Below are 12,870 nucleotides of genomic sequence, written 5' to 3'. Positions count from 1 at the left end.
GAGTATTTGTATAGCAGTTTTTAAGAATCTGCCTCTGCTGATTCAGCATTCAGTCACCCAGAGCAGGAATTGAACCTCTGTCTACCACATGGTAGCTCACTGGCAGGCAGTGGTGTTATCCACTGCACCATACCAACCACATCAGTTTGTGATTACGTACACTAAGGGGGGTGGCTTTAATGCGGTTAATACTGATATTGGAATACTATCGTATCAAACTAAATTAAGGATTATATTGTGATATAAATTTTGGCCACATGGTCCAGCCCCTAAGTGATATGATTTAATGCATTACGAAATCAAATTTATTCATCAGATTTGATCGTGTTGGAGTTTTCAGAAGTTTATTTCTCTGTAAACATTTGGAAAAAAAATATATATATATGCGCACATGCATAATCCAACCCAAAACCAGAAAAAGTTGTGACTGTGTGAGGAGAGGAAAAAAAACAAACACCTGCACTCTATCTCCACAAGGTGGAGCCACCAGTCATTAATTCACTTAACTGTGTGCACTGATACTGTTATAAACAACACTATGTAACACTATACTCCTCTCAGTACTGCACTATTAATTATCTACATATTTCATTAAACTGATCATTTACTATACTAAAGAGAGAGAGAGAAAAAAAGAGAATAAGAGAAGATATATATATATATATATATATATATATATATATATATATATATATATATATAGAGAGAGAGAGAGAGAGAGAGAGAGAGAGAGAGAGAAGAAAACAAGAGGAAAGAGATGAAATGAGACAAGGAGAGAGGGGGAGAGAAAAGAGAGAGAGAGAGAGAGAGAGAGAGATAGAGAAGGGAAGAAAACAGGAGGAAAGAGATGAAATGAGACAAGGAGAGAGGGGGAGAGAAAAGAGAGAGACAGGAGAGAGAGAGAGAGAAGGGAAGAAAACAAGAGGAGAGATGAAATGAAACAAGGAGAGAGGGAGAGAGAAAAGACAGAGAGAAAGAGATGGAGAGGTAGAGAACGAGAGGGGAAGAGAGATGGAGAGAGGAGAGAGAGAGAGAGAGAGAGAGAGAGAAGGGAAGAAAACAGGAGGAAAGAGATGAAATGAGACAAGGAGAGAAGGGGAGTGAAAAGAGAGAGAGAGATGGAGAGGTAGAGAATGAGAGGGGAAGAGAGAGGAGAGAGAGAGAGAGAGAGAGACAGAAGAAAACAAGAGGAAAGAGATGAAATGAGACAAGGAGAGAGGGGGAGAGAAAAGAGAGAGAAAGAGATGGAGAGGTAGAGAACGAGAGTGGAAGAGAGATGGAGAGAACGAGAGAGAGAGACAGAGAGAAAAAAGGGAAGAAAACAAGAGGAAAGAGAGATGAAATGAGACAAGGAGAGAGGGGGAGAGAAAAGAGAGAGAATGAGATGGAGAGAGAGAGAGAGAGAGAAAGGAAAAAAACAAGAGGAAAGAGATGAAATGAGACAAGAGGGGGAGGGGGGAGAGAACGAGAGAGAGAGAGAGAGAGAGAGAGAGAGAGAGAGAAAGGAAAAAAACAAGAGGAAAGAGATGAAATGAGACAAGGAGAGAGGGGGAGAGAAGAGAGAGAGAAAGAGATGGAGAAGTAGAGAACGAGAGTGGAAGAGAGATGGAGAGAGGAGAGAGAGGGAGGGAGAGAGATTAAGACTCCTAAAGTGCTAAAAGCTGCTAATTATCACTGTAGATAAGGAGATGTAATAACAGTCTGTTATTCTGGTGATATTTATCTAATTACACCTCAAATGTACTCAGCTACACATAATTCACCATAATGACACCGTTACGTGGAATTAAAAAACACTGGTTTTATATCTAATAATGTGTAATTAGCCCTGTGCTTTAACGTCTGTGGGAGATTAGAAGGTGATTATGACTATAATTAGATGTGCCATGCAGTTCTTTATGGATGCACCAAAGCAACCCAGGACACTTCATATTAGTCTTTCTAACATATTTATATATATATGTGCATTTCTTCTTGTACTATTTGTTCATTGTTTTTGTATGTTTTAACTGTAAGTTACAGTATAGCCTCTATTGCGATAGCAGCACAACTGAATAATGTTACATTTGTCAAATCTAACAATGAAATAGAAAAAAAGCTAGTTTACAGTATGCTGGACTGTATATTTGCTGGGTACTAATGTTAAAACACTAATTATATTTATTTTAACACATTTTTAACCACCATTATATAAGTTTCTAGTTTATGCATTGAGCTATTAGCAGTTTGACACTATTTTGTATTATTTAATTTAACAACCACAAATCTTAATAACTACGTTTGGTTCCAGAACACAGCATTTATAATAGAGATTTTTAAGTGTGAAAAACTTTTAAAGGCCTAAAAAACTTTAGTTAAGGTAAATTATTTAACATATAAAATTACTTTATACTCACATCTCTATTACAAACACAGTCCATACCAAATTAGTATAGAGAGAAAAAAGATGAATATAAGCCTTATAAGCCTTGTCTTATTTGTATTCTTTTTCTTTACCAATAAAATCCCACATATATTTATGATAATCCCATATATATATATATATATATATATATATATATATATATATATATATATATATATATATATATACATACACATATGATTATCTCAAATCTTAATTGTGTAAGCTAAACTATCAAACTAACTAATTCACACACATCTGGCCTACAGCAGGTCTGGGCATGACTGGCCAATAACACACACACACACACACACACACACACACACACACACACACACACACACACACACACACACACAAACACACACACACACACAAACACACACACAGAGAACATAAGGGGAGTGGGATAAAGAGGCTTGTTGGGTGGAGGCTCTAACTACAGCCTGCTCTCTGCAGTGAAACTGAACAGACCTTCAGCCGTGTGACGGTGATAACAGCAGCTCAGCTCCAGCACTGAGGATCAGTGTGTTCACACCCCTCACCCAAACAAGAGAGGGTCAGGCAGCAAAACAAGCCACAATGCAGACAATACACACTGTCATTCCAGAAAACTGACACACACACACAGCAAAATAAAGAGCTCACATTTAACTAAATAAATAAAAAAACTCTAAAGTGTAAAATTTATATAAACAATAATTAAATGAATAATGAAATGAAAAAAGGTATTTTTTTGCACTATAAGGTGCACCGTATTTTAAGGAACACGATCAATTAATGTCTATTTTCTGGTCTTTCTTATGTATTTTAATACATAAGGCCACCAGAGTAAAAGGCACATTAGTAGCAGACACTAGTAAAAAAACTGGTGTTACCATTTTTCCCTTCTAATTTAGCACCTGCAAAGCTAAGCTAAGCTAAGCTAAGTGAACCAAACTTAGCTTTTTAAAAATTAAACAAGCGATGGATGTTGATCTACGCAGATTTCCCTCCTTAAAACTGTTTATTTGGGTGAGTAAAGCGCTTCCATTTATTTCCAGTAAGCTTATATTTCCAGATTTCCACTAAGGCCCGGTGTAGCAGCATTAGCATTAGCATTAGCCGCTAACCGCTAGCCTGACAGGGCTACACTTAGGAAACCCTCAGTGCTTCAGTAGGCCAGGGCAATATTAGCTAGCTATCCCATGTAGCTACGTAGCTTGTTTTTAACTTAGTTAAGCATCTTTAAATCTTTCTATATAGTCAGTGGTTTATCAACATTAAATTATACAGTAAAACCCAAAGTGTTTAAAGTCTAAGTGGTTAAATAAAGCTAGGCTAACTGAAGAAGATAAATACATCCTTCAAAAATGCCAAAAGCTGCTAACAATGCTGTCTATCTGACTGGCTTGCCTTCATTTTTTGCAGTTCTAGCATTTTTGAGCATTCCCAGCTTTACTTCCTGTGTGCACAACAGATCTATGAAGTGTGTAGGCTGAGTCTTAAGACTTCCAAAGACTTAAATCAGCAGTCCTTAAGATTTGTTTTTATTTTAAACTGAAATCAATAGTTTTCCTGATTGGAGAGAGAGAGAGAGAGGGCAAAATATTATAATAAATGGCACAAGTGTGCATTGCAATGTGTTTATTGATTTAAGAACAGGGTGTCTGGGAGGTCCGGGAACTTTGTCTGCCTATAGAAGCATTTGGTGGTTACCTGAGCTACCCTGGTGCTGCTAATCCCACTTTTTTTTTTTAAAGAAAGAAGTTTTGTTTTACTATACTATAATTTTTTTTACTAATGGTAACTCTAGCTACCCTGATGAAAACACATTGTGTCCAGACTAGGGGTGGGCGATATGGCCCTAAAATAATATCACGATATTTCATGATATTTTCACAATAACGATACTCTTGGCGATATGACAAAACACTTTTTGAAAAACTATTTTAAAAATACACTATATAAAATAAAATAAAAAAAATATTATTACATACAATATAATACTGCACACCCCTAAGTGAGATATTAAAAAATACAAGAATTTTATCAGATTTGTAGCAGAAGTCAATGATCCAGAATGTCATGATACTAATAATAATGCACTCCAAATATCTACATATATCCTGGATTAAAGTAAAATAAATTATACTGGACAGATATAATCTGTCTCTAGTAGATATATAATGGGAAATGGGATGGGTTATACGGCACGATATTTTAGGATATAATATCGTTCACAATATTTAAAAATTTTGACGATATTATCGTGTACGATACGATATGGCACACCCCTAGTCCAGACACATTAATTTCTCTATAATTTCACTTTAAACCTCTGTAAATGACACTGTTGCAAAAGTTAGCAATCAGCAAATGCATGATGGTTGATGATTTCTTTTTTAATGGGATGCAGATGTGAAGCAAACAAATGAACAAACAAATAAATTAAAAGACATGGAGTATCAGTGAGACGAGGTTAAGTACATTTATTAAAATGATACAAAAATGTGAATTATCAGCAAGACACTAAAAGTGAAGAAAAAACAAACACACAAAAAAATAAAACAAGCAGAGAAAAGCAACACTGTGTTTGAAATCTGAAGCAGTAAGTTGAACCTGTTATATACTGGAAAAGTGTAACAACTGAAAGCATCTTTAAATAAATACTGCTACTGCAAGCCAAGACCTTTAGAGCATGGCTGTTTTACAGTTTATACAGGAATAGTCACATTAGTAATACAGAGAAAAAAATTTAGTTTCCCTTCATTGTTCAAGTAATCATCGTGTCCTGCTTCCGTTAACCTTTTTACAATGGGAGACTGCCTCCCGCTCTTACCCAACGCTCCAACCAGACCACCAGATAATCAGAAGAGCGAGAGGCAGGCTCAGAGAAACTGCAGCAGCACCGAAAATACACAAGCATTCAAATCCAGTCCATTAACATGGAAACAGAAAGAGAACATGAGCTATTCTCACATGAATAACCACATTATCAACCATTTCTTCCTTTTACTATTGTACATCATTTTATTTAAAATATCTTCAGGAAAAAAGAAGTAGTTTCATGATTTAAAATAAAGTTTAAAGCTAAAATTGAAATTGATGGTTATTCATTGGAAGAGCTCAAATGACAAATGTGAGACACAAAAGGGGAGGGGGGGAAAAATCAAGCTTATAACACATGCCTTGTTACTCATCACGCTTGTACAAAATCATGAAAAAATAAAATATAATCAATATATAATATATACTGTATATATAACCAGTGAATACAAACTTACATGCTCTACACATAAAATAATGAGGCCTAGCAATTTATACACATAGTAGTAACAAAGAGTGAATAAAATAAAGAAAGAAACACTCATAAACGTCAGCCTGAAGGCTGCTGTTACTGTCAGATAAAATAATAATAATAATAATAATAATAATAATAATAATAATAATAATAAAAACAACAAACAAACATTCATTTAGTTGCTGTTGCAAGAAGGCATGAATAATTAGGGGTGGGCAATATGACTCAATAATATAACTGCAGCAAATCAGGATCTGTTAGTAATCAAAGTTCCAAACAAAGCTCTTACATGCACTTAATCAGTAATTAGTATTTGGATCATGAAACAGAAATTTCATTTCTGCACCTATTAATGTCAATAAGCCAGTTGATCAACTTTAAGTCATATAAAATCTTCATTTATGATATTATATCATCATTATGTCACTGGTATACAATTACTGTATTTTTTTCTTTTTACTACAAGGCGCACTTAAAATCCATTAATTTTTCCAAAAAAAAAAAAAAAATAATTCTAATAAATTTTATAAGCATTAGCATCTACCTGCAGCACTAGCATTTTTGTCATTCAGAAGACAGTGTCCTGGGTTACCGGAACACTCAGGGTTCCTTGGGTGGCATTTACGCCCCGCTAACGCTGCTAATGCTAATGCTGCTGCACCCAGCCTTAATGCTGGAGGAACTTCACTGAAAGCTCAACCTTAGAGAAAATATTTGACATTTTGTTTAGCTCACCATTAGAAGGGAAACATGGTGACATCATTGCTCACTTTGATGTACATTTCAAACATGCGCAGACTGAGAAATATGAGATAACATTTTGTAAAGCTTATACATGCGTGTAATTAGTCCTGTTTAACTGGATAAAATGCATCAAATGTAAGATTGAACTTGAATAGAACTGATTAAATGCATTTTTCTGCAATCACTTGGATTGCACTATATTTTTTGTATTGTAAAAATGTCTTTAAATATTGTGATATTATATTTGTATCATATTGTGCACCCCTAATAGCAGTCTCCACTTTTTTTCTCTTTAATAATCTACAGGCTGTCACTTTGTTCTCATATTTTAAGTGAACAGCCCAAAACCGCATCTACAAAAGCTGCAATTCTGCAATCCCTTTTCTTGCAACAGTAACCATAAAAAAAAAAAAAAAAAAACAGAAAGACTAAAGCCTCAATCAGGAACCGCTGCCCCAGGCAACCCAGTAAGGGATACTGCAACCACAATAGCTGCAGAATAACTAGAAGTTTAATGACCTCCACTAAAGCAATACAATATGCATGTGTGCACATCATCGCCTGGCCTGCTGCAGTTCCTGAGCGAGGCTTCAACCCACACAACCATGATGAAGCATTAACCATGATGGAGTAAAGTTAAATGATGCACGATATCTGTTCAACAGTACATTAAGCAGCAGCAGAACACCAGATAGGTTCCAGAATAGCTAGAAGCAGCATTAGATCTAAGGCCTCTGCTGAAATATGTACATGTGCAAACGGGGCCAGGTCAGCATTAAGGGCAGAGAGATAAGATAGATTTGGTGTGAGATACTGACTGTTTATGCATCTGATCCGGCTGCTGAATAGTGACTAGACACTTCTCTAATTCGACTACAGCGTGTTTAGTATACTCCAAATCAGCCATAACATTTAGGATATCAAGATATCACAGAACACCTTCAGAGGTCATGTGAAGTTCATGCAATGAATGGTCAGATCTGTTAAAAACTGCTCAATATTAGGGAGGTGGCGTTAATGTTATGGCTTATTAGTGTATTATTACTGTTATGCACAAACATTGTATATCTTGAAAAATGGCAACTTTACAGGATTATGAAAGACCTTCTTAACCTGCAATGGAGGTCAATGTAAAATAGCAATATCATTTTATACCAATTAATCCTAAAGCTTTTCTATTGGTCCATTCATAAAGACATTTCAACAAGGGCAGATATGTAGTATTCCTAGAGTCCCAGACACTTCTTACAGTGTGTCAACTACAGCATGTTTAGTATAACACACAATTAGCCATATCATTAGCACCATTAGCGCACTCTAATAAGCATTAGAGAGACGCCAATTTAGGCAGGTGGTGTTAATGTTATGGCTGATTGGAAAACTTAGAGCTCAGCATTAAACAGGTGGTATTAATGTTATGGCTGATGTGTACTGTTGCTCTAACACACTTTTAAAATTTTATATCTCTAAAATCCTAACTTTCAATGTCCGTCAGTGTTAAAAGATTTAATTCCAAGACTTTTTGGAGCATTTCCATTGGTCCATTCATCTGTCAGATTTAAATAATGTCAAAAAGCGAAGAACTGAGGCAAAAATACAAGGAAATACAAGGTTTATGAAAGTATATGTGAGGCTTGGGGAATTAAATTGCAACAGCTTTAAACTCCTCAGACCTGTCAGTAAAAAAAAATTAAGCGAGGCAGCAGGGGGCGCTGCTGTCTGCTGTAAGGTCTTATGATCTCAGTATTGTGATCAGGTTTAAACAGTTTTCTTTTTTAAATATATTTTATATAAGCATTTTAGACATTTTCAGAGCAATACTCTGTGTTAAATTAAGACAAGAATGATAATGGCAATAATATATATATATACATATATATGTTGTTTCACTACCCCATATTTATGCAGTTATAATAATAATAAAAATAATAATAATAATTAATTTTCCTTTGCTGTATGTAATTCATACACTGGAATAGTTAGCAGGTTAGCAGCAGCTGTTGCAGAAAAGCCTTTAAAAAAATAATAATAATAAAACTAGCAGAAGCGCTTGAGCCATGGAAGCTATCAGGCTATAGCATGTCCTGAAGAGTCTGAAGGTCATGCAAGCCTGCGTCACCTCACCTCCTTCTGACACAACACACAAACACACAGCACCCCGATCAATACACACACACTCACACACACACTGTGGGTAGTCCCATGGGGTGCATGTCAGAGTGTGTGGGAGTGTGTCAGAGCGTGTGAGCGTTCCTCTGAACTCAAAAGCTCACGATGCGATTGATGGAGCAAAGCTACTGATGTAGAAACACTGCTGACGTCACGCTGGGCTACGACTACAGAGAGCGAAGGGGGTGGGGCTAGTTTTGGATAACGCACATCCAGATCCACTAGGGACCGGATGACTCCTTTTCTCAAACACAACGTGGCTCAGACAGGCTTTAATCTCCACTCAGCAGCCGGTCAGGACTGTAGTACACCCCTGATTTATCATCCTAAAGGATGAGCTTTAATAGATGTTAACAGTGAATGAAAGAAAACAGACAGCAGTTAGCAAATTGCAATTTTTATATCAACACAAGCTATTTCTCAATGCTAACTGAGGCCAGTTCACATTCATTCACTCTTAGCAGCATCACTCATATTGACTTTCTTTCAAGAAGGAATTACATCGATTTTGAGGCTGAAGATTCTGAGTAATGTATCTATTAGGGTTCAAATAAAGTCATTCAGAGTTGTCTGATGTTGAACAGCTGCTTGCAGTTGCAATTGGCTTCTCTATTGCGGAGGTTTTAGTAACTATAAGGAGGTTACAATGTCTAGGAAAGAAAAGTAGCCCTTTTTTCATTTACAAATATTGCTACAAAACTACACTTTACATTCTTGAAACTAATATAAAACAATATATTTTTAGCAATACTTTTAGTTTTGGACTTTTAGAGTCTGGGGGTCAAACTTTTTGCATAATCTTTGCATAAATTGTCAAATGTGATATTTCTTAATGTCTATTGCAAATATCTTTGCAATAAAACAGCACAGCTAAGAAACTTAGAAATCTTCTGCCTCTTGTTGCCTCATATTAAACTGCTGGATTCACAAAAACCTGACCAATAGGCAATTTAGTTTTGGACTTTTAGAGTCAACAACCTTCTGGGGGTCAAACTTTTTGCATAATATTTGGATAAATTGTCAAATTTGATGTTTCTTCATGTCTATTAATATCTTTGCAACAAAACAGCACAGCTGAGAAACTCATCTTCTGCCTCCTGATGGGTTTAACGGCTGGATTCATGTGAAACTGACCAATAGGCAATTCCTCACTATATAATTGCTAAATAAAAGAATCAAAAGAATTACAAATTATCAACCCTTAATTTATATTTTGCTGCATGTGAGTCATGTACATTCACATCTGATCTGATGCAATCGAAAGGGTAGATTCTACAGATTCAGGATTTTTTTTAAACTATGGTTCTGGACTGTATTATTGCACAGATATTTACAAAAAATTGAGACAGCCAGTGAGTTTGTTTTCCCTCCAGATGGTCAAACTTGTCAGATGTTCCACTCACCTCTATATTGTCACTGATGGATGAAATTCTTGCATCTACATTTTTTTTGCCGTTTCTCACTTTTTTTTTGAAGATAAAGATCTTGATGATATTCTTTATATTATGTCAAATAATCATTAAGAATGGACCAACAGGAATGCTCCAGCATAACTTTTTATCTGTTTACACTGATTTCCATTTTTAAGCTAAAGCCCTATCTGGATGGGATTAGTTTCTCAGGGGGGCCTGGGGTAATTTTGTCTTTTATGGGGGGTCCTGTGTGATTTTATTTCAGTCCGGAACAACCATGTATGTATTTTTCTCAGACACCTTTAAAAATTACAGGCTGAATTACCTACTGTTTTTATCTTAACTCTGTGGTCCTCCAGTAATTTTAGTCCCGTCCAGATCCACATCTCTGAGTTTAGTCACCCTGCATTTAATAAAATAGCTATTTGTCTACTGCCACGCACTGTTATTACACTTCGGGCGCCCATCTCCATGGAGATCCACGTAAACTACTAACGTTATATCATAGAAAAACTAATCCCGTCTAGACAGGGCTTAAGAAGGTTTTCTTAATATTTTTTTTTCTACAAACTGATCATTTGACTAATTTAGCTTCTCTCTGAATGACTTTGTTTAGAATTCCCCTTTAACACTTGCTGGTAAAAGAGAGAGAACTGAAATGAATAGAAAAATAAAGCTCCACTGAAGCGGTTTCTTCCTCCTTGCCCTTTAACTGCACTTTAACCTGTCAGTGCACTTTCAGCCCTCCTCTTATTAACACACAGCCTGACTTATGAAACAAACACCTCCTCCTCCTTCTCACGTTTTACTTTGGTTTCCTGCAGTGTAACACATACAGAGAACACAAACAGAAGCAGAGCAGCTGCATCAGTGTCTACCTCAGTGAGGGGACATGACGGACCCTTGCAGAGAGGAAGACAGAGACGAAAACTCTGGTAAGACAGTCTCACAAATAAAACAAGACAAAAGAAACAAAAAAACGAAGCAAAGTAAAATAAATAAAGCTGTCGGGCCCACGGGTTAACGCCGTCCAGGTGAAGCAGGTCCGCTTAGTAGCACTCCTCGAGACTTTCCATCCTATAGACTACAGTGGTGGAACTGTCCTCATTGGACTCAGTGGGCGAGACTTTTTTCCACAGAGTGTCTTTGAGAGCCAGCTCCTGCTGCAGGCTCTCGTAATCCATGGGTCCAAAGGAGATGTGCTGCTGTGTTGAGCAACACGGGGAGAACACATTAGTTTAGCTCGCCTGCAGGGCTGCTGCGTGTCTGTGCGTGTGTGTGTGTGTGTGTGTGTATAATTCACAGTATTAAATATAGTAACATAATAAAACTACTAAATAAAAATATGCAGCTAGGTGTGCCGTCTTATTTACAAGAGCACGTGACTAAACTAGGGAGTGGTGGATGTTCTCCACACTCCAAATGATTGGTTTGTTTGCCTTCAGAACCTGTTATTCTTGCATGCCACAACACTCACTCACAGAGCTGTTAGGTGATAGGTAGTAAAGAACCGAAAAATACTGTAAATATACTGAACAAATACTAAAAATACTGAAAAATACTGAAATTCCTTTACCCTGACCACCTGAGTGTGAATTAAAGCCATCCAAACCAGCTTAAACCCCCTGAAAAGGTGCCTAGACTTGGGAAAGTGGCGTGAGGTATGCAGAATCAGGGGATGGCACACATCATGCAGAGCAGCTGTCAGAACATGTTTTTTTACAGGGTGTTAACGATACGTAATTCAGAGCAGGAGTGCTGCTTGTGAAAGAAGTTCTATGCTTATACTTGCTTTTGCTTCAGAAAGGCCCAATTTAAATTAATGATCTCTAATAAGTGTGGAATTATACATGAATAATTAAGGCAATTAAAGCACCTAAGGCACCCCTCTACTGTAACTACTGTTGAAGGATTTACAGTACTGTTGAATAGATTACTGATAAATATAGATTGAGTATAGTAGTACAGGGGGTCTCAAATATAAGGAAACACCCATATAAAGTGAAAATGGTTTGGCAGAAGGTGATTCAATTTTAGGCACCTCTCAAATGATGCCACCTTGCATTTCATTTTGAACTTTGAGTTTTTAGAATGGGTAAAAGGGTGCATGAAATCAATCTGGTGGAGAATTTAACCGGAAATACAATCAATGTAACTTTGTTCCAACAGTAACTTAAATTTGCCTTTGTATTTGGTAGTAATGCGTAATTGCATAGATATTAGAGACGTTTTTAATTAAAAGTGGGACTATATTATATTTCTGTGCATTCACAAAAGCAAAAGCCATATATGCATGGGTTAGTATGATTACAGAACCCCCATCTTGGAAAAAAAAAGTGCAATACCACCTTAAATTCATCCAGTTAGTACACTAACCAGTGCGTGCAGACTTTGCAGGCATTCTATATATCATTGGTCATACCCATTATGAAATATGGTTTTATAGCAGCATTCCTATTCTTAGATCCTCTAAAAGTGCAGTGAAGATTAAGCCCCTGTTACTTCACACCTTCAGTACCTTCAGTATTAAGAGCAGCTATGACGTTAGGATGGGCAGCTAGTGCTCAGATGCGATTTAAAGTACTCTGTCCCCCAGCCAGCACATTCGAATGGTTCACATTATTCAGCATGTAGTGTTAACACTGTCCTCTAGGGGGCGCAGGAGGTTTCGCCAGTTGTTGTCTAGCATAGCAGCACCAGTCCGCAAATAAGGACAGATTGACAGGAAGAGGAGCGAGCGATCAATCCTCTGCTCTGCACGAGTCTCAGTGCTCGACCGTCGGTGCACGGTTACGGAGGAAAGAGGCAGTTTTGGCGGATCTGGTGCAGTCACTCGTACAGGACGCTGTGTAGTGCGT

The 12,870-nt window shown here is 36.9% G+C and overlaps 1 protein-coding gene across 5 annotated transcripts in view; it reads right to left on the bottom strand.

Annotated features, from left to right (window-relative positions):
• Positions 1–12,870, bottom strand: part of glsb (glutaminase b) — a 78,007-nt gene that overhangs the window by 3,834 nt on the left and 61,303 nt on the right. Inside the window, exon 15 of one of the 5 annotated variants that reach the window (XM_007253236.4) lies at positions 4,856–11,214. The exons of 3 other annotated variants lie outside the window; for them this stretch is intronic. In XM_007253236.4, the coding sequence (XP_007253298.3) occupies positions 11,062–11,214 (153 nt within the window). In that variant the 3' untranslated portion in view covers positions 4,856–11,061. Of the gene's footprint in view, positions 1–4,855; positions 11,218–12,870 lie in introns of those variants that run through there. One more of the 5 variants, XM_007253235.4, reaches the window with a different exon arrangement.

Source organism: Astyanax mexicanus, chromosome 11 (assembly GCF_023375975.1).
Source record: "Astyanax mexicanus isolate ESR-SI-001 chromosome 11, AstMex3_surface, whole genome shotgun sequence".
Classification (NCBI taxonomy): Eukaryota; Metazoa; Chordata; class Actinopteri; order Characiformes; family Acestrorhamphidae; genus Astyanax; species Astyanax mexicanus.
This window is presented reverse-complemented; position numbering and strand designations above follow the sequence as displayed.